The 27,198-nt window shown below is 42.9% G+C and overlaps 2 protein-coding genes across 7 annotated transcripts in view; one reads left to right on the top strand and one right to left on the bottom strand.

Moving 5' to 3' along the window:
* TMEM243 (transmembrane protein 243) lies at positions 1-22,966 on the top strand. 2 transcript variants are annotated; one of them, XM_075857378.1, is made up of 5 exons: positions 1-98; positions 13,205-13,464; positions 15,747-15,797; positions 20,616-20,720; positions 22,425-22,966. In XM_075857378.1, exons 2-5 carry the CDS (start codon positions 13,360-13,362, stop codon positions 22,545-22,547), a joined length of 384 nt encoding a protein of 127 aa, XP_075713493.1. In that variant the 5' UTR covers positions 1-98; positions 13,205-13,359; the 3' UTR covers positions 22,548-22,966. The 2 variants fall into 2 exon arrangements, with proteins under 2 accessions (XP_075713493.1, XP_075713492.1); XM_075857377.1 differs by lacking the exon at positions 1-98 and adding an exon at positions 894-1,066.
* The window catches only part of DMTF1 (cyclin D binding myb like transcription factor 1), a 53,737-nt gene continuing 49,361 nt past the window's right edge, over positions 22,823-27,198 (bottom strand). For all 5 annotated transcript variants that reach the window (XM_075857374.1, XM_075857371.1, XM_075857376.1 and 2 more), the window contains one exon: positions 22,823-26,176. In XM_075857374.1, coding sequence (XP_075713489.1) covers positions 26,079-26,176 — 98 coding nt within the window. In that variant the 3' untranslated portion in view covers positions 22,823-26,078. The remainder of the gene's footprint in view (positions 26,177-27,198) is intronic.

Below are 27,198 nucleotides of genomic sequence, written 5' to 3'. Positions count from 1 at the left end.
GTGTAAATGCTGCCAGCTTCCTGCTGGTGAGAGCGCTTGATTGTTGGGGGTTCCAGCTGCCACCCTCACCAGAAATCAACCCGGGGGAGTTGGTTTAGGTAAGGGGTTCATAATGGGATAACCTTATGGAGGCCTCACTCTTGGTAAAAAATATCAATGTGAATACGGTAAAAAAAATTGGGAGGCTTTGCATTGCACAAGTTTTTTTTTACACTTTGCAATTTTTCATAGTGTTGGAAAGGGGGACTGGCTTGCAAATCACATGGTGTAGTCTTCATCCACACAAAAAAATGGCAGTGCCAATCCATATTTCATATTCAAAAGGCATATGCCATGTTGATAAATACGGCATACCTTACACTAAAATGCCATACTGGCGAATAGATTACTAGTAGGTCGGCATTAAATATGGTGCAAAGTTCATAATATATCTTGTTTCTGTATATTGAATTTACTGCACCTAACTTGAAAAAATAAATGTGTTCGTTCCAACAACACAGGACCTAGGTGCTGTCGGTCTAAATAACCCCGCCCCCCGCTCAGTAAGATCCGTTACAGGTCTCTACCAGCATGCTGGAGGCTACTGATTGTTGGGTCTATGGCCAGGTGCACTGACATCTCTCAAGTTACGATTATTACAAATGGATGTATTACGATTATAACCAAGTTCAATATCCAATAATTAATAGTCTTATACAATAACATGCTCGGCAGCCTAGAAATAAGCGAGTCACTGTACCCAAATGCAAACACATACCAAGAATAAACTATAGGGGCGCATCCTCATATCGAGCCAATAACGTGCCTGCTCTACTAAACGTAAACAAACAGCGGCTCTAGCAGGGCACTGCCAGACAAGTGACGCCCCCGGGGGCGTGTCCGTGCGTTCCCCAGACATAGACTAATCACCTATAGGAGGAGAGAGGCGCAAATACGCATGCGTAAACACCCCCAACACCGGGCTGCCCTTAGAACTCTGTGCTGGTCACGGTTGTCCGGGTAACGATGTGCTGAAGTTGGGTCTGGCGTCTCCTGGAGGACATTACTTACCGTCGGGATGCTAAAGGTAAAGTATGACTTGACTGTACAGTGGATAGCCATGTGAGACCCGCTGTGTTTGGAGGGGTGAGGGGGCATTTGTACTAAATCGTGCACTGGTGAAAACCTACATCGTGGTTTCCGGGCATTTATACGTCCAGCCACATGACGACGTGTGCATTGGGGAATCGTGTTACCTGTTTGCATTGGAGACTGCTGAGTACAGGCCTGTTCGGCAGTGAGATGGTTAAGGGGTGGGTATGATTTCTGTTCTGTGATGTTGGCTTCAGGTAACGCACGGTATAGTTGTGTTTACATGCGGGCACTAGAACCGTGTTTATGAGTGCGCTTCCATGAGCGTGTAGGATCCGTATCCCATTGATCCCAAATACAGTGTGTTTTAATTGGGCCATGGATAACACCTTATAAAAAAATTTGCAGCCTACTCAATCAGATGTCCGATGCTCCTAGAAACGCTGATCTGGAACTGTGCGGGCCACAAAACCGTTCCGGCTTACCCACTGTACTATGGGCCAAAATGCCCACTTTAAGTACAGAAGCTAACGTGGCTTTGTCCCGTTCCGCACTTTTGGTCCCAGATATATGAAATGAGCTACACATATTGAATTCCTGCACTTTCACCACTATGACCTATTGATCGACCATCTTGGCATGATGACTTAGAAGCATTTCCATTTATAAAGTATTTATACGTGGATACGATGAAAGTCTATATGGAAATTGTAGCATGAGTCGATAGTTAGAAAACCACTTACAATGTCTCTGGTCACGTGAGGAAGGCGAGTGCCAACCATTTTAATGCCTGTTACACACTTTTTTTTTTCTTAATTTTAAAACGCATGTGAAAAAAACCACCGTGCTTTTCAATGGTGTTTTTTTTTTTATTGTTTGACGTTTTGTGCAGGCGTTTTTCCTGGCATTTTAAAAGTTCTATTGAGAAGCCTGTAAAGAAACAGAAAAAAATGCCATGCCTGGAACATGCCACGTTTTGATATAAACTGCAAAAAACAAAACGCTATGTATGTAGGTATTCTCATATTTCACTAAAGACGTTAAATTAACAGCTTACATCTGTTTTAAACCGACCTAAGTACGTTTTCTGTTTCTAGTATCCAGGCCCAATGTCCGCGCCATGCAAACCTGTGCCGATGCCAAGGCAAACTGGTCTTGGAGAGGTCCATTACTGTCTACATTTATCAAACTGACGGGGGTCCACTGTAATTCTGTCAATCAAACGTTTACATACACCTGAAAGTGGCCCTGGTAGCACCCATATTCACTTATCAGCCTACCAGTACCCCCCTCTGCCAATATGCAAGAACGTCAGTTGAGCAACATAAGTCTACATGTGAACCTACTTGAAAAGGGGGTATTTTACTGGTTGTGTCACCAGGTGGACACTTTCATCTCAATGCATTTCCCTAGTATAGAGCATTCAGACTGTGCATCTGGACCCAGTAAACATTCCTCTGATCCTCCAATATGGGGACTCTGAAATCAGAAGTGCTAAGAGTTTTAATAGCATTTATTTCTATTTAACTTTTTTTGCTTTTATGTAAAATTAAATCGGGCCCATTTGCCCACTGCAGCTCTCCTGCTGCATGTAAACATTATGGTTGCTCGTCAACCCCTATGTTGAATTTATCCTCCGGTAGCTTTGGTATTGTACTTGTACAGTGTCCGGTCTATTAAGGCCAATGATCGGGCAAACGAGCGTTTATACAAACAGGGCGACGATCAACGAACAAGCAAACGCTTGTTCCTCAGTTGATCTGAGCTTTTATGTGTCCAAAAATAATGTTGGCAGCACGTCTCCCTGTGAACAGAGATAACAACCCCTTCCTGCTGCAGCCACTTTTGACTTTCGTGACAGAGCCTTATTTTTTCCAAATCTGACATGTCAATTTATGTGGTAGTAACTTTGGAATGCCGTTACCTATCCAAGTGATTCTGAGATCGTTTTCTTGTGACATGTTGTACTTTAAGTTAGTGGTAAAACTTGGTTGATACATTCAGTTTTTACCTTCATTCTGTTATTTTTGCTAAATACTGAACACAAAAAATTGGGGTCGACTAAGGCCTTATTCACTTGAACGTGTACTTTTTGCACACGTTAAAAACGCACTGTATTGTGCGCGTTGCAGTCCCGTGTGACATCCGTGTACGGTGCGTGTCTGCGTTCTTTTACGTCAGCAAAATAAACTGAAGGAGGTGTTTTTCTTTTTCTCATCATTTCTGTAGCAACTGTTGCGTGAATCACGGACAGCACACGGATGACGTCTGTGTGCTGTCTGTGATTTTCACGCATCGATTGACTTGAATTGGTGCGTGATGCGCAAAAAACACACAAGAATAGGACATGCAGTGAGTTTCACGCAGCGGACACGCTGCGTGAAAAACAAAATGTCTGAATGGCCCCATTGAATTGCTTAGGTCCGTGTGACGTCCGTTATTTTAACGCGCGTAACACGGACGTGAAATACGCTTGTGTGAATAAGGCCTTAGAAATAGTAAAAAAATAAATAAAAATTCACTTTAAAGGCACATTCAATGTGTGCTGTCCGTTGTAATAACTGACCGCACACGGACCCATGCATTTTAATGGGGCTATTGAGACATGCGTTATTTTTCACGCACCGAGTGCCCGTTGTCACTGATGCCATACGCAACGCACACTGATGGCATACGGACCTGAAATTCTGGAAATACGCTCCTGTTTTGCGCAAGCAAGACGTAAACGTTCGTGTAATTGTAGCCTTAGGCTGAGATCACACAGGGCGGATATGCTGCGTAAAAGCACGCAGCGTATGTGCCACAGGGAATTCTGGTTGAAAAACCGCACCAAACTGTGGTGGTTTTTCGCCCGGAATGTCCGCTGCGTAAAACTACAGCCCAGGACGGCCGCCTGGAATGACGTTTCATCCCAAGAGACTGCTGCACCCTAAGTTGCGTTTTTGCAGTGGAATCGCTGCTATTTGTTGAGGGTTTTACCTCCCATTGAATTCAATGGAGAAAACCCGCAACAAATAAGCAGCGTTTACGGAACTACAATTGACATGCTGCAAAATAAAATTCTGCACCGTGTTTCAATTTCTGAGCGCTATTTCGGCTCAGTATTTACGCAGCGTGTGGATGAGATTTGTTCTGTCTACACAGGCTCTCTACTATTCACATATTCACTAAACGTGTCCATAGGGCTCTATTGTCAGACGGAGGCCAATCTAGCACCTTTTTGGTCCCTGTCTGGCCAGTATATGTCAGTATACCAGAAAAAATGTATAGAATAGCGTAATAAACTACTCTGTTCTAACCATCGGAGTTCAGTAAAAAACTTAAGTTGAATGTATACGCTTATTTTAACATGGTAGCCTATGGGGGATGGATGCAACTGCATGGAATCTGTCACAGGCATCCGTTAAAGGGATATGTCTCATGACATATCCGTTAAACAGATTCCATATCGGCCTATTGGTGGCGGGGGCGTTAAACCGATGCCTAACAGTGGCATCCGTCTCCTATAAGCTATAATGGTATCTGATTATTGGATACGTCATGAGCTTTTTCCAGCGTGTATCTCACAGCCTAACTAAAAACGCTATCCAAGTGAGGATAGATGACTGGAAGTATGATGTAAAGAAGATTTTCACACAAAACGTAAAAATGGCCATAGTAATTCAGAGGTCAGAACTACAGCTGAAGTTTGGTCAAAAGTTTTTATTTGTTTTAAGTCGGGTTGATTTATGTTTGCAAAAGTGAACTGAAACGCAACGTGGGAACCTGGCCTAAACGCTGCGGAACTTCCACAACGGAATTCTGTGTGTGGAAATTCCGCAGCATTTACAGTAGCAGCAATGTGGAGGAGATTTAGAAAATCTTATGTCCACGCTGCAGAAAAAACCCCCGCAGCGTAAACGTTAATAAATTCACCTGCAGTTCGGAATTTAAATCCGCATCATGTCCATTTATGCTTAGTTTTCCCCACTGAATTCAATGGGGATGCAAAACCCGCAACAGAAAGCCAAGTGTTCCGACTTCTCTATTCCGCCGCAAAAATCGCAACTCCGGAAAAAAAAAAATTCACACTTGAACAGAACTTCTTCCTGCAGTCCGGCCTCCTGGGATGACGTTTCATCCCATGTGACTGCTGCAGCCAATCTCAGACTGCGGCGGTCACATGGCCTACACCGTCATCTTAGCAGATGCACTTAGAACTATGCACAGAAGAGAGGGGGTAAGCGTAAACCGTTTTTGGGTTTTATCAGCACTGTTTTCCGCAGTGGAAATTCCAGCCGAAAAACCGAACTACAATGTGATGCGGGTTCCAGGTTGGATGCGCTGCAGGGTTTTTACGCAGCGTATCCGACCTGTGGGAACCCCGTGGAAGCATAGCCATATTTGTTAGAGAAACTGAGTAAAGAAAAAAATTATAAAAATCACTTGCCGTTGCTGATGTCATTTTCAAATTAAATAGTTTTACAATACACATAGCTCAATTACATATGAATCACACTTTGGGATAATAAATTACAAAAATGAGAAATGGAAAGTTGCATTACAGATTATGGAAAGAAAGGGTGAATGTTGGGCTTCATTAACCCCTTCCTGCACCACATATCTGCAGCATGCGAGTTCAGCCGTAGATGTCAACCACGATTGCGGAACCTAGGTGGTTTGTAAGTCCATCGTCACCCCTGCGACGCAATTGTGTGGTGCCGATGGGTTGCCATGGCAGCCTACCGTCTAAGAAAGGCCGCCAGGTCTGCTATGTGTGAGATCCTATTAGGCTGCCTGTCAGTATGAGGCCTAATTCACATGAACCTGTTATACGTCCGCGTGACGGCCATTAAAACAACAGCCTTCACACGGACCTATGTAATTCAAAGGGGTCGTTCACACGGCCGTTGTTTCAACGGACCGTGTGAAGGGTCCGTGAGAAAATTGGACTTCTTATTTTTTTCACACATTCCTCCATAGACTAGTCTGTGATGACGCATCCCGCAGCGCAGGGCACAGATGCACCTCGAACGTGTTTTCACGTCTGAGATGCGCAACGCTCGTGTGAATCCGGCCTAAGGGGGGATTCACACGAGCGTGTATTCGGTCCGTGCGGGCTGCGTGGTTTTCACGCGGCACGCATGGACCAATACAAGTCTATGGGGCAGTACAGACAGTCCGTGCTTTTTGCGCAGCGTTTGTCTGCTGCGCAAAAAGCGCGACAGGTTCAATAACTCTGCGTATTTCGCGCATCACGCACCCATTGAAGTCAATGGGTGCGTGAAAATCACGCGCACCACACGGAAGCACTTCCGTGGGACGAGCGTGATTCGCGCAACAGCAGTGAAAAGGATGAATGAAAACAGAAAAGCACCACGTGCTTTTCTGTTTCCAAGCATCCAAACGGAGTGTCTTTGCGAGGAGCGAACCCCGACAACCGAGGCAAACTTCACCGGGTTCGGCCAAATTCGTTTTGGCCGAACCCGGCAAAAAAATTTCCGGTCCGCGACGTCGGGAGAGATTCACTGTGCATGGTGCTGAAAGAGTTAAACTGTTTCAGCACCATGGACAGTGACTTGCGATCCCAAAATACATGAACCTGTAAAAAAACGAAGTTCTAACTTACCGATTACTCCTGTCTCCTTCCTGCAGTCCGACCTCCCGGGATGACACTTCAGTTCAAGTGACAGCTCCAGCCAATCACAGGCCAAGCACAGGCTGCAGCCAATCACAGGCTGCAGCGGTCACTTGGACTGCCGCGTCATCCAGGGAGGTGGGGCCCGATGTCAAGAGAGGCGCGTCACCAAGGACGCGTCACCAAGGCAACGGCCGGGAAGTTCTCGGTAAGTAGGAACTTTATCTTTTTTTTTTACAGGTTTTTCGCTGTTGTGTTCGGCATTCACTGTCGAGGGTGCTGAAAGAGTTAGCTCTTTCAGCACCTTGGACAGTGACGGGCGTCGACAAGCCTCATCTCTATGATGCCGGCTGCGCGAAAATCACGCAGCCGCGCATCAGACACGCATGACACACGCAGCTGTCAAATGGTTTTTGCGCTCGCAAAACGCCGCGTTGTTTGCGCGCGCAAAAACGCAACGCTCGTGTGAATCTCCCCTAACACTGTGGGGCATAATATACTGCAGTGCAAAAGTATTACAATGCATTATAGAAGTGATCAAATGATCGTTTATTCATGTCTCATAGTGGGAAAATATAAAATAAAAGTTTGTGTACAGATATAAATCCAATGCAAAAAATAAATCTGAACATTTTTTCCCCTTTGAAAATGTTTTAATAAATAATTTAAAGAGGCTCTGTCACCAGATTTTGCAACCCCTATCTGCTATTGCAGCAGATAGGCGCTGCAATGTAGATTACAGTAACGTTTTTATTTTAAAAAAACGAGCATTTTTGGCCAAGTTATGACCATTTTTGTAGTTATGCAAATGAGGCTTGCAAAAGTCCAAGTGGGCGTGTATTATGTGCGTACATCGGGGCGTTTTTAATACTTTCACTAGCTGGGCGCTCTGAAGAGAAGTAACATCCTCTTCTCTTCAGAACGCCCAGCTTCTGACAGTGCAGACCTGTGACGTCACTCACAGGTCCTGCATCGTGACGGCCACATCGGCACCAGAGGCTACAGTTGATTCTGCAGCAGCATCAGCGTTTGCAGGTAAGATCGACTTACCTGCAAACGCTGATGCTGCTGCAGAATCAACTGTAGCCTCTGGTGCCGATGTGGCCGACACGATGCAGGACCTGTGAGTGACGTCACAGATCTGCACTGCCAGAAGCTGGGCGTTCTGAAGAGAAGTGGATGATACTTCTCATCAGAGCGCCCAGCTAGTAAAAGTATTAAAAACGCCCCGATGTACGCACATAATACACGCCCACTTGGACTTTTACTTTTAAACACACCCACTTGGACTTTTGCAAGCCTCATTTGCATAACTACAAAAATGGTCATAACTTGGCCAAAAATGCTCGTTTTTTAAAAATAAAAACGTTACTGTAATCTACATTGCAGCGCCTATCTGCTGCAATAGCAGATAGGGGTTGCAAAATCTGGTGACAGAGCCTCTTTAACATCGCAGCTGTAATAGCTTGTACTATGAAATTACCACATTATTTATCCCGCTCGGTATAGTCTGTACAAAAAAATAAAAATGCAAGAATTGCTTGTATTTGTCTATTTGCCCTCCCAAAAAAAAGCAATGAGTTGTATGTACCCCAAAATGTTCAGCTTGCCCCCCCCAATAAAGGCCCTCATAAAGCTTTGTCAACGATAAAATAAACATACGGCTATTGTGCAAAAGTAGTAAAACATAAAAAAAATAGAAAAAAATCTAGTATCGCCATAATTGTAATGACTTGTACAATAAAGTTAACATGTAATTTATACCACAAGGTGAACAGCGTAAAAATAAATCTCAAAAAAACAAGTCAACTCGTCCCGCAAAAAACAAGCCCTCATACGTGTACACTGATGGAAAAATAAAAATGTTAGGGCTCTTAAAATGCAGTGATGTGCATTGCTTACCTGGGGAAGAGATGGCACCAGGATGCCAATGTGGGATGAAGGCAAACAGACTGAGGTAGTGTGATGCTCTGGACAACGTTCTGCTAGGAAACCTTGGGTCCTGGCAACTATGTGGATGTTACATAGACACATACCAGCTACCTTAACGTTGCAAACCTAGTACACCCCTTCATGGTAACGATATTGGCTAATGACAGCGGCCTCTTTGAGCAAAATAATGCATCCTGCCACACTGCAAAAATTGTTCAGGAATGGTTTGAGGAACATGACAGAGTTCAAGGTGTCGACCTGGCCTCCAAATTCCCCAGATCTCCGCTCGATTGAGCGTCTGTGGATTGGGATGTGTTGGTAAAAAACCTTTTTACCTGCCCATACATGGGCTGCACAAACCCTGGGGCACTTTACATTTTTCCCCTACCCTCCTCCGTTATTTAGAGATCGGTGTCGTTATATTTGGCGCCCGATATTTAAATAACCCCTGAACTGTTAATGGGGCGTGTTACTATGGCTGTGATCCTGTCCAATCAGCTACCGACAGTGTCACAGCAAGAGCTGGAGAGAGGAGAGGGTGTGCACGTGCACACGCATCTCTGAGCTGTGCGCGCATGGGCGTGCACGCTCTCACTCACTCTTCAGCTCTCGGCAGACAAGGACAAGACTGGGTGCGATCGCTCACGAGAGATCATACAGTCTTGTCCTTTTCTGCCGAGAGCTGTAGAGTTAGTGAGAGCGTACACGCACATGCGCGCACAGCTCCGATATCTACATTTTTTTTCCCTACCCTCCTCCGTTATTTAAAGTGCCCCAAGGTTTGTGCAGCCCTGCTCATTAACTGCTGCACATGTATGGGCAGGTGACAGGTTCTGTTTAAAGGATCTTCTGCTAACGTCTTGGTGCTAGATACCACAGGATACCTTCAGAGGTCATGTGAAGTCCATGCCGCTACAGTCAGCTGTTTTGGCGGCATCAGGGGGACCTACGCAATATTAGGCAGATGGTTTTATTGTTATGGCTGAACAGTGTACGTGGCCCATGAGATCAGCCATTTCATGAACCTATTTATCACAATCCTGTGTCTGGTTGTATCGCTGCCCATACACTATGAACACCTTGCCATGCCCCATTAAGTATTTACCACCCCCTCAGCCATCTGCCAGCCGAAAATTAAAGCCATCAGGAGGAAGTTTTTCTTTCAGGAACTGCAGATTGACAAACATGGCATACAATGTTATCCTGTTTTACTTTCATTTGTCAGTTCTAGGCCCTTTTACACCAGGCGACAAGCGGCCGGTGCAGTGAGCGCCGATCAACGAGACCTCGTTGATCAGCGCTCGTTTGCTCCGATCACATGGAGCTATGGATGGGGACGAACGGTCATTACTGCCGATTGCATTATTATGTCGGCAGCGCATCACCCTGTTTACAGGGAGATGTGCTGCCGACAACGATTATATTTCACTTTTTTAAAAACTAGACGATCAGCAGCTGATCGTTCTCCTGTTTACACAGGGCATTTATCGGCAACGAGTGTTCTATTAACGCTTGTCTGCCCTACAATCGTCCAGTGTAAAAACCCCTTAACTGTTAGGGTATGTTCACACGGCTTAGCAAAATACGTTTGATAATACGGAGCTGTTTTCAGGCGAAAACAGCTCCTGAATGTCTTTTCGTGGCGTATTTTACAGACGTTATTGAACCTGTTTTTCAATGGAGTCAATGAAAAACTGCTCCAAAAACGTCCCAAGAAGTGACATGCACTTCTTTGACGTTGGCGTCTTTACGCGCCGTTTTTTGACAGCGACGTGTAAAATTACACCTCGTGGGAACAGAACAACGTAAAACCCATTGAAAGCAATGGGCAGATGTTTGTAGGCGTATTGGAGCCGTTTTTTCAGGCGTAATTCGAGACTTAAAACGCCTGAATTACGTCTGAAAATAGTGCGTGTGAACATACCCTAACTGTAAGATAAGTGGACATGGGGAAAAAGACACACAGAGGACAGGACAGTTAAGGATTGGGGTAGGACAGAATTGAGGAGAGAATTAGAATCTGGGGAAGGTTTGAGTCAAAGCAAAGAATGGTGTCATATGACTGTTTAGGGCTCTAGCCCAACAGGACTTTTTTTTTCTAAAGTTCAACACTCAAGTACTTTGACCACATGCAAAATTCTATAAATGTTTTTTGTCTGAACATTCAGAATTATCAAGCTGCATTATCAAGGTGGTGTCACCAGCTTTTCTGGAGTCCTGAAAAGCAAATCTGTCCAGTCATGCAGCAATTTCAGAGCTCTATGCTGCACTTTTTTAGAGACACCTGCCCTTTCACGATTGGAGCTACCCTGTTTGGAAATTAGATGTGTGACCCCGGAGTGCAGCATAAATGCAAGTGAGCAACTTTTCCGTGAATTAGTTTGTGTGAATCCATGTTACAATGGGAAGATCAGGTGATTTGAGCGACTTCGAACGAGGCATGGTCATCGGTGCTAGACGATCTGTGGCAAGTATTTCAAAAACTGCCAACCTTGTGGGGTTTTTCTTGTGCAAGGTTGTCGAGAATGGTTTGAGGAAAAACATTCAGCACAAGGGGATCCTGTGGACGTCAAGAATCATTCTGATGAACAGGCAGTCCACAGTCAAGCAAATTGCAGCCAAATACATTGCTGGTGATGCAACTAACGTGTCCAAACACACAACTCGTCACTCTTTCGCACGGATGGGCTATAACAGCAGACAACCCATTTGAGTGCCATTGCGGTCTTATGGCTTGTCCACGCGTAACACGCGTATTTTCCATCCGGAATTTGCTGATAGAAAATACGCAGAATACAGTTGCAGCAAAGTAGGTGAAATTTAGCAAATCTCATCCACACGCTGCGTAAAATTTCCGAGCAGAAATTCACCGCGGTGCATATTTTTAGTAATGCAGCATGTCGATTCCTGCCGCGGAATATGCACTGAACTGCAACATCATTTTCGTTAGTAAAAAACGGAATTGCTGCAGAAATCTTCTGTTCTGTATGGACAAGCCCGAAGGAAAACAGAAAGGCAGGACTCCAGTGGGCAAAAGAGAGCAAAAATTGGATCACTTAGGCCTCATGCATACGACCGTAGCCATGTGCACGGCCGTGATTTTCGGGTCGGCTGGCTGCGGGCTGTCAGCCGCAAGCCGCCCGCAAATCGCCGGCCATGATTTTCAATGAGCCCGGACCGCAGAACACGGCTGTAATAAGACCTGTCCGTTCTTTCTGCCGTGCGGGCTCCCAGGCCATGCACGGACTGTAAAAACTATGGTCGTGTGCATGGCCCCATAGAAATGAATGGGGCCGCAATTCTCCCGTGGATTTTCTGGGGAATCGCGGCCGCAAAAGCACTTTCGTGTGCATGGGGCCTAAGCAGTAGAAAAACATCGCCTGGTCAGATAAATCTAGATTTCTGTTGTACCATGCTGATGGGAGGGTCAGAATTTGGCACAAGCAGCATGAATAGATGAACCCTTTCTGTCAGATATCAACAGTCCAGGCTGGTGGAGGTGGAGTAACAACGTGGAGAATGTTTGTTTTTCTTGGCACAACCTGGTTCTCTAATACATGTGAATGGGTTTTAGAACAGTGTGGCTTACCTAAACATTGTGGCTGACCAATTTCATTCTTTCATGGCAGCTGTTTACCCTATGGCAGAAGGACGCTTTATCGGCAACTGCGATAAGCTATCCTGTCCAAATGAGGCAATATTCCTGCAGAACAATTTTTAACACCTAGTGGGATCAATGTCATGACAAATTGCTGTGGTTCTGAAGGCCAAAGGAGGTCCAACAAACTTTTTGATGAGTGTCTGTAGTAATGTGACCATTCAGTGTAGGTCACTTCAGAACTAGACAGGCTGTCCATTCAGAATTCTCTGAATACGGTGTGGCAACCTGTAATGGCAGCAATATTCATTGTCGCCCCATCTGTCTCCGAGAATGATATATAATTTTTTGAAGGCTGAATAGAATTTCTATTTACCTATAATACACATCAAGGGTTTGTTTACTGGTGATTTATTGTATAGAGCGATGCTGTCTACGCGTTTATGGATCAATATAGTAACATAAAGCTCTGTGACATATACAGGATATTATGGATCTTTTCACTCTATATTGTATTCCACAATATTCTGCTTGAGAATAAAGGTGCCCATACACGTTAAATGAACGACTGACCATCTAACGTGTTTGAGGGGTCCAGACTCACACCTGACGACCGATGTGGGGGAATAAGGATCAGTCATGTTGGATTTGAACCATGTTGGCCCTTTGTTCTTATGGGAGATAAGCCGCTGCAGAAACTCCCCTCTCCCCATTGTGTACACATGCATGCTTGGCCAAGCCGAGTGTGAATGGGGTGTCGGGAGGGATAGCTTGTTCGGCCGACCGCTATCTTAAGGTGTATGGTCGCCTTAAATCCACAAAATTGTGTAAGTTCCTTTGAGTTATATTGTCAGTATGATAGAAGAGCGAGCACTCATTATCTGAAAACGCTTTTGCTTGTGCATTCTCACCTTTCATTCCTCACATTGCTAAATAACTCTTCACTTCACGCTTGACTTTAGAATGTTTCTTTCTGTTTTTTTCAGAGCAATCGCCATGAAGTGAACATTCCTTTCATTATTCTTCTACAAGTAGTGAAACTTCAGTGCCTCCTGTGGGCGCACTTTATGAACAAGCCTCTTTCTTTACCATGTTCTGAAGGTGCCAGGTGTATGCTTTAATACACAGAAACACTAAGTTAATGACTGAAGAACATTCTCCGTTTATAATGGAGGACTATACCACCAGGACCTATGGAACCGGTGGCCTGGATAACAGACCTTTGTTTGGGGAAACCTCAGCAAGGGTAGGTACTAATCGCCATTGAAGTGTTTTATTGAGAGCACTGTGAGTATTTAGAAGACGTTATAGATGTTGTGTCTAGGCATATTAACCTCATTGTAAGGCCATATTGATCTGTGGTGTCCATACTTTTATATAGGTGATCTGCTCTGACAAAATATACGGTCCCACATGGAGTAATATTACGGCCGCCTCAAAGAGACATAAGTCTTGATTGATTGAGGCATGCAGTTTTTGGGGCACTTTTTTTTTTTTTTTTTTGCCAAAGCCAGTAATGGATTTAAAAAAAAATAGATATAAGTATTTATTTTATACATATCCTTCCTTTTATGATCCACTCCTGGTTTGAAAAAAAAAAACAACTGCATGTGTGAATTCAGCCTAGAGAGGGAGTTATTTTTTTTTTTTAATCCTATTTTTATTAACTATAGCAAGCAGAAAAATAAAGCAAATATATCTTTCAGGTCTAGGAGTGGTTTAACTGAAGTAGTCTTAGTTTCAAGGTTAGGCAAGGTCTTGTTATAAGAGCCCTTATGTTATCATGAAATCATGAGTAAAATAAACATGAACTTTTTGTGCTGCTTGCCTTGTCGCTTTAAATTCCGCTTTTAATATCCTTAATAGCTAATTTCCCAAGTAGGAAATATTAGGAGGGGATTGAGACCTCTTGTGAACTTGGGCAATAATCATGAAATTAATTTCATGATGGTTCTTGTGAATATTGCATCATGTCATCGCATGCAATGTCTTGTGATGCGATATCATGTGTGATAAGTACATCACAATTTTATGCAGTCATAAAGAAAATGAATACACTAGAAGCAGTTACTGTGACTATAACATGATGATAATCACAATCGCCTCCACGAGGTCCTTCAGCTTCAAAGTATCAACACATCTATTTATTCTTGTGGTCGCCATAACGCCTTTACAAGCATTTTTTACGTTTAAATGCAACCTTAGCGCATTTCTACACATGAGGCTGAATGCTAAGCTGAAGAAATTGATGGCTAACCATTCCACTCAATGAAGTAGATGATTAGTTTTTTGGAAAGGGCTGCTTGAGTGACCCTACAGCGCCCCCTCTGAATCTTTTCTCCTGTGCAGCATTAATAGGAAACCACAGTAAGAGTATGTTCACACGCAGTGTTATCAGACGTAATTCGGGCGTTTTACACCTCGAATTACGCCTGAAAACACAGCTCCATTACGCCTACAAACTTCTGCCCATTCCCTTCAATGGGAATTACGATGTTCTGCTCCCACGAGCCTTTATTTTACTTTTACTATTTTCAAAATACGCCACGTAAAATGACGGCTCGTCAAACAAAGTGCAGGACACTACTTGGGACGTCTTTGGAGGCGTTTTTTCATGGACTCCATTGAAAAACTGCTCCAAAAACAGCCGTACAAAATGCAGCGAAAAACGCGAATTGTTAAAAAAACGTCTGAAAATCAGGAGCTGTTTTCGCCTGAAAACAGCTCCGTATTTTTAGACGTTTCTGGTCACTGCGTGTGAACATACCATTATGCTCAGCCTGAGTTGGGATCCCCGGGAAGAGAAAGCTGGGGAAGGGGCCACTTCCTGCTATGCCCAGATAGCTGAGGAGTCAGGAGAAGGAGGGAGCACCATCAGTATTTGATGATAGTCCTGATCATGTCCTGTGCTGTCTGCTGCATGACACTACATGTATTTATATGTGTGTATATACTGTACCCTTGTTTATTATATATGGGTATAATACTAATCGGTTGCTATAGGCAACTGGGTAACTTTTGCTTTGCACTAGTTTTGAAAATCTTCCCCATAATGTTTAAGACTCTACATATGCATGGGGGCATTGTTATCAGTCATAGCAATGTTTCCCTGCATAAAAAGGGAATTTCAAACATCACATATACGTATGAACTATTAAACTCAATTACTGAAAATGACTTACTTTTTTTTTAGTAACAATTTTGTGCAACCTTTGCCTTCATACGTTTTCTTCAACTACTTGTTAACAGGTTATTTAAGTGAATTACTTTTTACTTCAAACTTTTTTTCCTTACGTTTCATGATCTGGGACATTAAGAGTGTATACATTTTACCATTTTTATTTCCTGCTCTATGTTGGTAGTACTTAGCACCTGACGACAGGTTGTTTTACAATAGTTTACGTTTTATTGTCAGCATGAAGGCGACAACCGGCAGTCTCTAGCTTGCTGTGAAATGTGTATTTGTCATTCTACTGTAAATCTTCTGGTTACATGTATCCCATAGATTTAATAGTCCTCTTCTTTCAGGATAGAATCATCAACCTCATTGTTGGTGGGTTAACGTCCCTGCTAGTCCTGGTAAGTTCCTCAGCATATTGTAGTTCTGTGTATGGTTAAATTGTATGAATAAGGTTACATGTGAACCTCTAGTAAACAGTAACATGATTAACCCCTTAAGGACACAGACAATTTTTTTTTATATTTCCCTCTTTGCATCCCGACGCTCTTAACTTTTTTTTTTTTTTTTTTTTTTGTACGACGTAGTTGTATGAGACTTTTTTTTATTTTTATTTTTTGCAGGACGAGTGGTACTTCATGTAGGTACCGTTTTTTGGTACAAATGCATTATCATTTAATTTATATAAATTTTTATTTTGGCGAAAATGCTGAAAAAAAGCAGTTCTGCTGCAGTTTTATTATTTCTTTTTCTTACACCATACACCGATCATCATAAATAACATTATACATTTGTTGTACAGGTTGCTACGGTCGTTGTGATACCAAATATGTCTTTTATGTTTTGGGACTTCTATTTTAAAAAGTATATTATAAAAAAAATTTGTATTTCTGTGTATGTTTTACTATTATTATTTTTTGTTAATTTAATTTAACATTCGCCTTTGTACTGATTCTACACAGGCAGCAGTTAGGGCATACCTCAGTATGCCCTAACAGGAAATATGGTCAGACAGCCCTGGGGTCCTTCAATGGACCCTAGGCTGTCTGGCCATACAAGTTATGGGCTCTGATCGCATCACAGGGATTTTCTGTGACTCGATCAAAGGGCAGTCCCCCCTCTTTTGAATGCCGCGATCAGCTTCGATCGCGGCATTCAAGGGGTTAACGGCGGAGAGAAGGTGTTTCTCTTCTCTCCGCCGTTAGAGCGGGGCTACAGCTGTGTATTGCAGCCTTTGCCCCGCTCCTGATCGTGCGCAGACACAGCTGTTACACAGGACGAAAATAGTCATCCTAACGGGCGAAGTACCCACCGATCAGGACGAGTATTCTCGTTCTGTGTCAGCAACTAGTTAAAGGGCTATTCCCATCTTACAGATTTGTCATATGTAGTCAGGGCCATCTCCAGGTTTTGTGGTAGAACTCACCGCGACAGTAAAATGGCAGAAAACTTCACTTTGTGCCTCCATATAGAAGGCTCACAGTTGGCACCCTGTAAATTTAGTGCCCTCTGTAGATAGTGCCATATAGCAACCACTCCCTCCTGTAGATAGTGCCATATAGCGCCCCCCAAATAAAACGTCATACTCACCTAGGCCCAGTTCCCGCAATGAACGGATCGAATCACCGACGCGATCCTTGTACAGGCCGGCGTGATCTAGTGACTTCATCACGACTGCCTGCGCAGAGATTCCGTCCCTGTATGTGTTAGGCTGCAGGCCGAATATGGCCAGTAGCCTAGTAAATGGCAAAGTAGGGAGCTACCTCCCTTCTCCGCCACGGTGTTCAATAGTATCTGCGTCCTAAGCAGCCGTAGCGGTGCCACCGGGCATGGTGACGATGGGCGGCACGGGCTCCCTTATGTCACGGGCCCTGTAGCAGCTGCTACAGCCTTCGTTACACTGCCTCCTATACAGGGTGCTCCCTCTAGAAGCAGAATCCCCCGCAAGAGTGTCGACAACGCCCTGGCCGCGGATTCTACTCCTGGAGGAGCCCTGTGTACAGGAAACGCCATAAATGTGTGATGGGTGCGGTTACTACCTCTGGGCCAAGGTAGCTCAGCTGTTTCCTTAACTCCCAACAAACTTAGTTGAGGGAGCTTTGCACATTCACTCTGTGCCTGGATGTGGTGTCTGTCCCACCACGCGAGCCGGGGGTTGGAGGACTTGTTTTTCACACAGGTGCGGACCCCAGAGGTGGAACGTGCACCTAACACACATTTATATCCTTTCCTGTGAATATGCCATAAATATTTGCAAACCGCTAGCACACCGATCACATTATACAACAAATGAACAAGTGGAAAATGTCAGATTGTCACATATGGCAGGATAGTCCATATAGTGGTAGTGTGCAGACATCGGGATAATCTCTAAAGACAAGATAATTGTAGACTGAATCCATATCAAGTCAACACCAGTGAAGGGGATATTGCAAAATCTTTCCTATATAATTGACATCACTTATATGGCCACGCTCTAAGAACAGCCCAAAAGTCGCAAAAAATGTGACTTTTTAGGCCCTTTCTAACGTTCTAGACAATTTAAAAAAAAAAAAAAAAAAAAGTGGGTGGAGTTTGGAGCAGAATGGGCCGGGTGCCCTGATGCATTGTCTAATATTTATCCCAGAAACTGGTGTAAAGTATAACTAAGATCAATGCCAGCTCCTGGCTGGGGTAGATTTCACTCAGTGGCGCATGGACAGCTGAAAATGTGACATTTTATATAGATGTGCGCGCCTCTTAATAAATTTTACACATCTTCCCCCAGCTCGTTTCCTATCAAGACTGGCGTATGAAGTGCCAGCCTAAATAAATCCCCCCCCCCCCCACATTTTTTTTGTCTTGCTCATCAACGGCTAGGACTTAAATGTCATGATCATTTAACCTCAGGGCACCTTCACACGAACGTGAATCTCATCAGTGTGTTGTGCATGGAAATCACGCACCGCACACAGACCCATTGATTTCAATGGGGCTCTTCACACATGCAGGAGTTTTCATGCAGCGAGAGTCCGCTTCGTGAAACTCACCATGTCCTATACTAGTGCATGAAAACCACGCACCGCACACTGATGCACGTCAATAACGTAACGCACACAGACCAGATTTACATACGTTTTTTACGCACGTAAATCTGTCACGCTCGTGTGAATGTAGCCATAGACCTCATGCACATTACCATATTATGGATCTGTTGTACAGCTCTGTAGTACGGCACTCATACAAAGCTCTGAGCCAATACCTCCAATTTTAAACAGTCCGTGAGAGAAATAATTGTGGCGTGTTCCATTGCATGTTGTATTAGAGGTATTCTTCCCTGAAGCTTTGCTTCTAGAGGAGAATATGGTGCCACATGGCTTTGTCATGTGCATGAGGCCAAGGGCCGCTTTCATTCGGCCGTATTTTCGGTCTGTGAACAATTTGTGTGTGTATATACAGTGAAGGAAATAAGTATTTGATCCCTTGCTGATTTTGTAAGTTTGCCCACTGTCAAAGACATGAACAGTCTAGAATTTTTAGGCTAGGTTAATTTTACCAGTGAGAGATAGATTATATATAAAAAAAAAACAGAAAATCAGTCAAAATTATATATATTTATTTGCATTGTGCACAGAGAAATAAGTATTTGATCCCCTACCAACCATTAAGAGTTCAGCCTCCTCCAGACCAGTTACACGCTCCAAATCAACTTGGTGCCTGCATTAAAGACAGCTGTCTTACATGGTCACCTGTATAAAAGACTCCTGTCCACAGACTCAATTAATCAGTCTGACTCTAACCTCTACAACATGGGCAAGACCAAAGAGCTTTCTAAGGATGTCAGGGACAAGATCATAGACCTGCACAAGGCTGGAATGGGCTACAAAACCATAAGTAAGACGCTGGGTGAGAAGGAGACAACTGTTGGTGCAATAGTAAGAAAATGGAAGACATACAAAATGACTGTCAATCGACATCGATCTGGGGCTCCATGCAAAATCTCACATCGTGGGGTATCCTTGATCCTGAGGAAGGTGAGAGTTCAGCCGAAAACTACACATGGGGGAACTTGTTAATGATCTCAAGGCAGCTGGGACTACAGTCACCAAGAAAACCATTGGTAACACATTACGCCGTAATGGATTAAAATCCTGCAGTGCCCGCAAGGTCCCCCTGTTCAAAAAGGCACATGTACAGGCCCGTCTGAAGTTTGCAAATGAACATCTGGATGATTCTGAGAGTGATTGGGAGAAGGTGCTGTGGTCAGATGAGACTAAAATTGAGCTCTTTGGCATTAACTCAACTCGCCGTGTTTGGAGGAAGAGAAATGCTGCCTATGACCCAAAGAACACCGTCCCCACTGTCAAGCATGGAGGTGGAAACATTATGTTTTGGGGGTGTTTCTCTGCTAAGGGCACAGGACTACTTCACCGCATCAATGGGAGAATGGATGGAGCCATGTACCGTCAAATACTGAGTGACAACCTCCTTCCCTCCACCAGGACATTAAAAATGGCTCGTGGCTGGGTCTTCCAGCACGACAATGACCCGAAACATACAGCCAAGGCAACAAAGGAGTGGCTCAAAAAGAAGCACATTAAGGTCATGGAGTGGCCTAGCCAGTCTCTAGACCTTAATCCCATCGAAAACTTATGGAGGGAGCTGAAGATCCGAGTTGCCAAGCGACAGCCTCGAAATCTTAATGATTTACAGATGATCTGCTAAGAGGAGTGGGCCAAAATTCCATCTAACATGTGTGCAAACCTCATCATCCACTACAAAAAACATCTGACTGCTGTGCTTGCCAACAAGGGTTTTGCCACCAAGTATTAAGTCTTGTTTGCCAAAGGGATCAAATACTTATTTCTCTGTGCACAATGCAAATAAATATATATAATTGTGACAATGTGATTTTATTTTTTATATAATCTATCTCTCACTGGTAAAATTAACCTAGCCTAAAAATTCTAGACTGTTCATGTCTTTGACAGTGGGCAAACTTACAAAATCAGCAAGGGATCAAATACTTATTTCCTTCACTGTATGTGTTGCTTTTTTATTTATTTATTGCTAAAACCTTAAGTCCATTTTCCCTACTTTTCTCTGATGGAATCCTCGATTTGTGGCAATAAATATAGTTTTGTCTGTTTCCAATGACATTAGTATTGGCACAAGCGCACTATACAGTCACAAATGTACATGTATCTCTAAATGGTACTTTCTCTCTTACTGACACACAGGTAACATTTATCAGTGCTTTTGTTTTTCCTCAACCACCTCCAAAACCAGTGAATGTTTTCTTTGCTGTCTGCATATTCTTGTGTTCAATTACTGGTCTCATACTGGTGAGTACGATATCTTCTACATTAAAATTATTACGTGTTGGCGATTTCAAACTCTCCCATTGCACCTCAGGTTTCAACTTCTGACATGTTTGGAGCCCCCACTGATCTCCAAAATGATGTAGCCCCCAGTGCTCTTCTGAGTGTGGCATTCTTTCAGGTTTTAGCGCATTTGAAGTGCATAAACATAAAATGGGACTTTAATGTGCTTTCCACCAACTTTAGCTCAGACATCTCCAAGCTAACAGCCAATGCAGCACGGTCATTCGTTTTGAAGAGCAGTGGAGGTTCCCATTCATGTGCTCCCCATGGATGTGTAGGCAGTTTGTGCCTCTTAGGGCATGACCACACGTGGCGGATTTCCTCCGCAACTGTCCGCATCAATGCCGCACAGAATCTGCGTTGCAGATTCTGCTGCGGATCTGCATAAAATGTGCAGTAAATTGATGCGGACTAGCTGCTGCGGACTGCGGTAAAAGTACTTCCCTTCTCCCTATCAGTGCAGGATAGAGAGAAGGGACAGCACTTTCCCTTGTGAAAGTCAAAGAAATTCATACTTACCGCCCGTTGTCTTGGTGACGCGTCCCTCCTTCGGCATCCAGCCCGATCTCCCTGGATGACGCGGCAGTCCATGTGACCGCTGCAGCCTGTTATTAGCCTGTGATTGGCTGCAGCCGTCACTTAGACAAACTTCATCCTGGGAGGCCGGACTGGAGACAGAAGCAGGGAGTTCTCGGTAAGTATGAACTTCATTTTTTTTTTACAGATACATGTATATTGGGATCGGTAGTCACTGTCCCGGGTGCAGAAACAGTTACTGCCGATCGCTTAACTCTTTCAGCACCCTGGACAGTGACTATTTACAGACGTCTCCTAGCAACGCTCCCGTCATTACGGGAGCCCCATTGACTTCCTCAGTCTGGCTGTAGACCTAGAAATACATAGGTCCAGCCAGAATGAAGAAATGTCAAGTTAAAAAAGCAAGACGGATCCGCAGCACACATAACATGTGCATGACAGCTGCAGACTTCATTGCGGAAATTTGACTCTCCATTGAAGTCAATGGAGAAATTCCGCCATGAGTCCGCCACTGCTCCGCAACAGACAGAGCATGCTGCGGACACCAAATTCCGCTCCGCAGCCTATGCTCCGCAGCGGAATTTTACGCCTCGTCTAAACGAACACTGCTAAATTAAAGTGTAAGTCAATGGACAAACGGCTCCGCTGCGGATTAACGCTGCGGAGTGTCCGCAGCGGAATTTAAGTGAAATTCCGCCACGTGTGAACCCAGCCTTACTACTTTTAGTCCTACAAATCTGACTCTTGCATTCACTAATACCTGCAGCAACAAGGAAAACAACAATTAGTGACTTTTACCTTTAGGGATATTGGGTGTAAAGTACTCTGTTTTGTATTTATGGCAGTATAACTTGTTCAACTGCTTCTCTAACTATGGGGCAAAAGCATTTGCATCTGCCTGCCAACTAAACATAGGGAGCACCCAGCACAACCAGTGAAATTCTAGTCCCAATGCTTGCTCTAATCATTTGCATACAGATTTTGTTTGTTTTATTACAAAAGTATATCATTTTTCTTATTAATTCGCTATCCTTTTATTTGCAAAATGATTCTGTTCAGTAGATCATGAGTTAATGAAAGTTTTGACATGGTTTTTTTTTAAATATTAAATGTCCTTTCCTCTTACAGATTTTTTGGTACCGACAAGGAGACCTGGAACCCAAGTTCAGGAATCTGATTTATTATATATTATTTTCTGTAGTCATGTTATGTATATGTGCCAACCTATACTTTCATGATGTGGGGAAATGAAGCATGGAGAAGAGGCGGCCAACTAATAGAATGCATGTTTTTACTGCAATGCCACGGAGAATCCACAAGGAGGAAGAAAATTGTATTTTCTTATCCCCTTAAGGAAAGGAAAAGCTACTGCCATAAGACTTTTTTTTTTTTTCTCAACCATTGTTGCACTTAAAGATACGGGAGAGCCACTGACACACTTTTTTTTTGTTTTAATATAATTTTTTCTTCGTCTAAAGTTCAGATAAGCACAAACCAAGAGAGAACAAAGAATGCAGAATGTTAAATATTCTTTATTTTCCTTAAATATAATAGTTTCTTTTTACTATGCAACAGATGTCAATAAGCACTGTCATATGACCAAACTTGTAATGTTAGAAAGTGAAAGACATTTTGAAAATGAGGATTTAAATAAATAATTTACACGCTGGTCTGTGCACATTTTTTAAAGCATCAACTAAAAAGTATACAATTAAAACAAGGCATCTAGTAGGATATGAATTGTGCTCAAGTCTGAAGCTAGACAGTAACTTTGGCCACACGATATTCAAGGCAGTCAAATGTCTGAGCCAATACAGGCTTCTAAACTGACCACAACTTTTGTGCTACAGTAGAAGACAATGTAAATATGTATGTACATTGTTATCTAGTGGAAGGGTTGTGAGTGATGCCGAACATTGTAAAACAAAACCAACTCCATAGTCCAGGTCCATCTAGCAAAGGGGAAGAATTTCAGCTGTTCAGTAACCTGTATACTATCAATGTTAAAAGCAAAATCCCTAACTAGGTGCAACACATTCAAATACAAAAAGGCCTCCCTCCACCGCTGGCCTGTGCAACTATCATGTAGCTTATTTGATTAAAAAAATAAGTCATGACTCAAAAATAATCAGGGGTCTGATGTAATTTGCTAAAGAATATTGTCTATTACAGTTCTTGAAGAAAAACAAGGCACCGAATGTATCAAAGCTGTCTCAATGAAAGTGCCCCTTTAAGGCCATGTTCACACGGCTTACTTTCGGCGCTGTAAAATGGTCGCTTTAAGCTCTGCATTGCACCTCAAACACCTGCAAAGAGCTTCCCTCTGATTTCAACGGTAATATGCTGTGTTTCATACAAGGCGAAATTTAATGCCGCTGTTTAAAAAAGTTACACTATTGAAGGCATTTTTTAAGCAGATTTTTAACATTTGCAATAAACAATGACAAAAACGCTTGGAAAATCTGCTTTAAGAAATCCTGGTTTTAAGACGCTGATACCTCAAACTCCGTCTCGTATTTTTCTGCTTCACATATAAGATGTGTGAACATAGCATTAGCAACAACTACACTGGAAAAAAATAAATGCACTCTGCTTTCTTTGGATAACAAGGGACACCTTTTCCAAAACAGCTTTGATATAATTGTCACCTCTAAGGGTATGTTCACACGGCTTATTTTCAGGCCGTAAACGCCTCGAAAAACGAAGTGCATGTCACTTTTTGAGTCGTTTTTGGAGCAGTTTTTCATTGGGTCAATAGAAAAACTACTCCAAAAAAAGACGTGAAAACGCAAATTGCTTAAAAAAACGGCTGAAAATCAGTGGCTGTTTTCCCTTGAAACCAGCTCTGTTTTGTTAAGTGTGTGAACGTAGCCTAAGGCCCTATTCAGACGACCGGGATAGTCGGCCGTGTGATTAAAATTAATGCATGTCTATTGGGCTATCTCCACAGACGTTTTTAACGGAACGTGGGAATGGCCTAGGAAAAAAAAAATAGGACATGTCCTGTTTTTGCATGTTTTCCCAGATCCCTCAATAGACTCAAATCTATGAGGGATCCGTGAAAACGGCTGTGATTTGACAGCCGGTCTTCTGAATAAGCCCTAATTCTGCAGCATTTATAGGTGGTTTTCCACCACTAAGATTAAAGGCATAAAGATTAGAAGTTTAATGGGGCAACTGCAGCGACTCCTATGGATCCTGAGAACATAAGTCTTATGTTCCGTATTTGCAGAGGAGAGCTGGGAGTTTCGAGAATAGTGGAGTGACCATGCACGTTGTCTCTGCAAATGGAGGACATGGGACTACTGTCAAAAGGTGGATTTACTCGGATCAGGGAATCTAAAAATCTTACATACTTTTGTTCAACATTTGCAGTGCAAGTGAACGTAGCCGCAAAGAGTGATCAGAAAAAAAAATATATATACATATCTGTATATAGTGTCTGGGTGTACTTTAATACCACCCATGTAAAGCTTATAACATAGGGCGATAAACAGCAAATATGTTTGTAAATGTGGCTGGGGATTTAGACCGGAAAATAAATTGATCATGGAGGCACACATTATTTCTAATCGGTAATACTATTGGGCTAGGTTCACATGCTGCTGCTTTTCTCTGCAGTGTATTTTTGGGATAATTAACATGTGGCTTTTAACCTTCACAAAACAATAGGTGAAGTCCACAACTTGTTCTGAATTTTTTTTCCCCCTTTTTATCAAGCTTTAGAAAACCTCTTTCACGTGCATTTTACTTTGTGTGATCCGGCCTTAAAAAGGTATTCCTAGGACTTTAGCATAACTAAGTTTTAGTCTATATTGTATTTGGGCCAGCTACAGTGGAATGATTTCTATGTATTCTAATATTGCCTTTCAATGTTCAGTGACTATGGAAAACCACACATGCTCTTCATGAAATAATGTGGGGTAAGAGGGCTTTATTTTTTTTATACAGTCTACAAGAAGTGGTTTTTTTAAATACTGTAATAACCTTCATAAATAAATATGTACATAAGCACCATTTGTAACACCCTAGTTATGCTTTATAGCCCCAAGGAAAGGGCTCTATAGGTCTTTAGCTGGGCTTGCCATTTCCATTAACACGTCTTTTATCCAGTCAGCCTGCTGACTACTGTATTATATGGAACACAATGACAAACTCATGGACGGGATTTGGTGTTAGTCATTTTCCTGTTTACTTAAAATCACATCCTTTAACTTGGGAAACCACTAGCTCCTTCTTTTGATGTATTGTACTTCAATTACCACTTCACTAAACGTTATTGTAGAAAACCAGCCCCTGTAACCCATGTCCAATTTCACCTAAAAGTAAAATATAAGGTTAATATAAATATTGCTTCCAGCCCTAGGTTCCACTCCTCATTTCACGTCTTGCATGACTGCTCTGGAAAAGTCCAGTTTGAGAGTTTCTGTAGTTTTGCGTTCTTGTACAGAATGTCTAGAGAAATTATTTTTACATCAATAGTGTCATACCTTGAGATGCATTTTACAAAGAACTGGAATGTCATGTTTACTAGAAACGGTTTCCTTCTTCCCCCTCATGCTCTAGTTAACCAAAATATGTGTAGGAAAAGAAGTCACTTAAAATCTGAAATTCAAGACTGTGACCATAGAAGCTGGTGATAATATAGTGCAAATTTTGCCTTTGTAAAATAACTGATTTGGTGCCATAGCAAACTGTAGCAACTAGAACACATAGGTGTGAGGGTGGAATGGGTGCGGAAAGTCTAAGCGGGCAGCCAGGAATGCATATTGAGAGAATGTGTTATAAATCCTCAATGTCTTTTGAGTCGTCAGAATCTGGTCCATCTATGGATGAGTCAATACGGTGAACTCTGTCCCTGTGGAGCTGCAAAATTGGATCTAGTAGGGGGAAAAAAGGAATAGAGCTGTTAACATGACTAATACTGGCAAAATGGAAACTTATAACCTGATGGTGGGCGAGTGCAGTTCTATACACCATCTATGACATGTACAGAAACCTAACAGTGGGAGAGGAAGAAATGGGTGTTATAGCATTTAAAATCTGATCTGAAAAGGTATCCCTTAAAAATAATCTGTCCCAACATACCTATTTAACTTTAGTATCAGTTGTTGTTGTATGCTTTTACATTGGGCAATTATTTGCAACAATCGCTCTCAAGTGTGCAAATCTTAACTGTAAGGCCTCATACAGACAGCCTTCAAGTGTATTTAAACTTTTAAAAAAGTGACGTGTCAGATGTTTTAATCAGTGGGGATCCGAGCACTGAGACCTCCACCAACCACCGAGACAAAGTGGCAGAAGTGCTCGGGTGAGTGCTGAGCCGCTTTGTTTCTGATGGGCTTGCCTCAGAAAGCTGAGCGAGTGGTGTACAAGCTCATAGATTTTCTATTGAGCCTGTACACCGCTCGCTTGGCTTTCCAAGGAAAGCCCATCAGAAACAGCCACACAGCGCTTACCCGAGCACTTCTGCCACTTTATTTTAGTGGCCAGTGTGGGTCTAAGTGCTCGGATCCCCACCGATCAAAACGTCTGACATGTTACAAGTTTTTTTAAAAGTTGTTACAATTTAATGCAGCTGCGTTTTAGTGTCTAATGACCCAAACTAACCACATTATAGGGACAGAAATCCGTACGTGTAGAGGCATTCTTAAGCTGGCTGTGCGTTAGTGATTTCTATTGATGGGATGCAATTTGTCGGACAACAACCACCAACTCCAACGCGGCACATCGACTTTTTAGATCGGCATCTCTTTACGCTCATTTGCGTCACGAAAAGGTGTCGGCAATTAGACAAACAGTGTAAATTAGTCTTTTTGGCCATTGACTATCTGGAGTGTATGTCCAGCTTAAATGCGTGTAAATGAGTCTTAGAGAATCTGTCAGCAGTTTTGAAGCCTTA

Source organism: Rhinoderma darwinii, chromosome 3 (genome assembly GCF_050947455.1).
Source record: "Rhinoderma darwinii isolate aRhiDar2 chromosome 3, aRhiDar2.hap1, whole genome shotgun sequence".
In the NCBI taxonomy this organism is placed as follows: Eukaryota; Metazoa; Chordata; class Amphibia; order Anura; family Rhinodermatidae; genus Rhinoderma; species Rhinoderma darwinii.
Note: the sequence above shows the minus strand (reverse complement) of the source record. Positions and strands in the feature narration are given on the sequence as shown.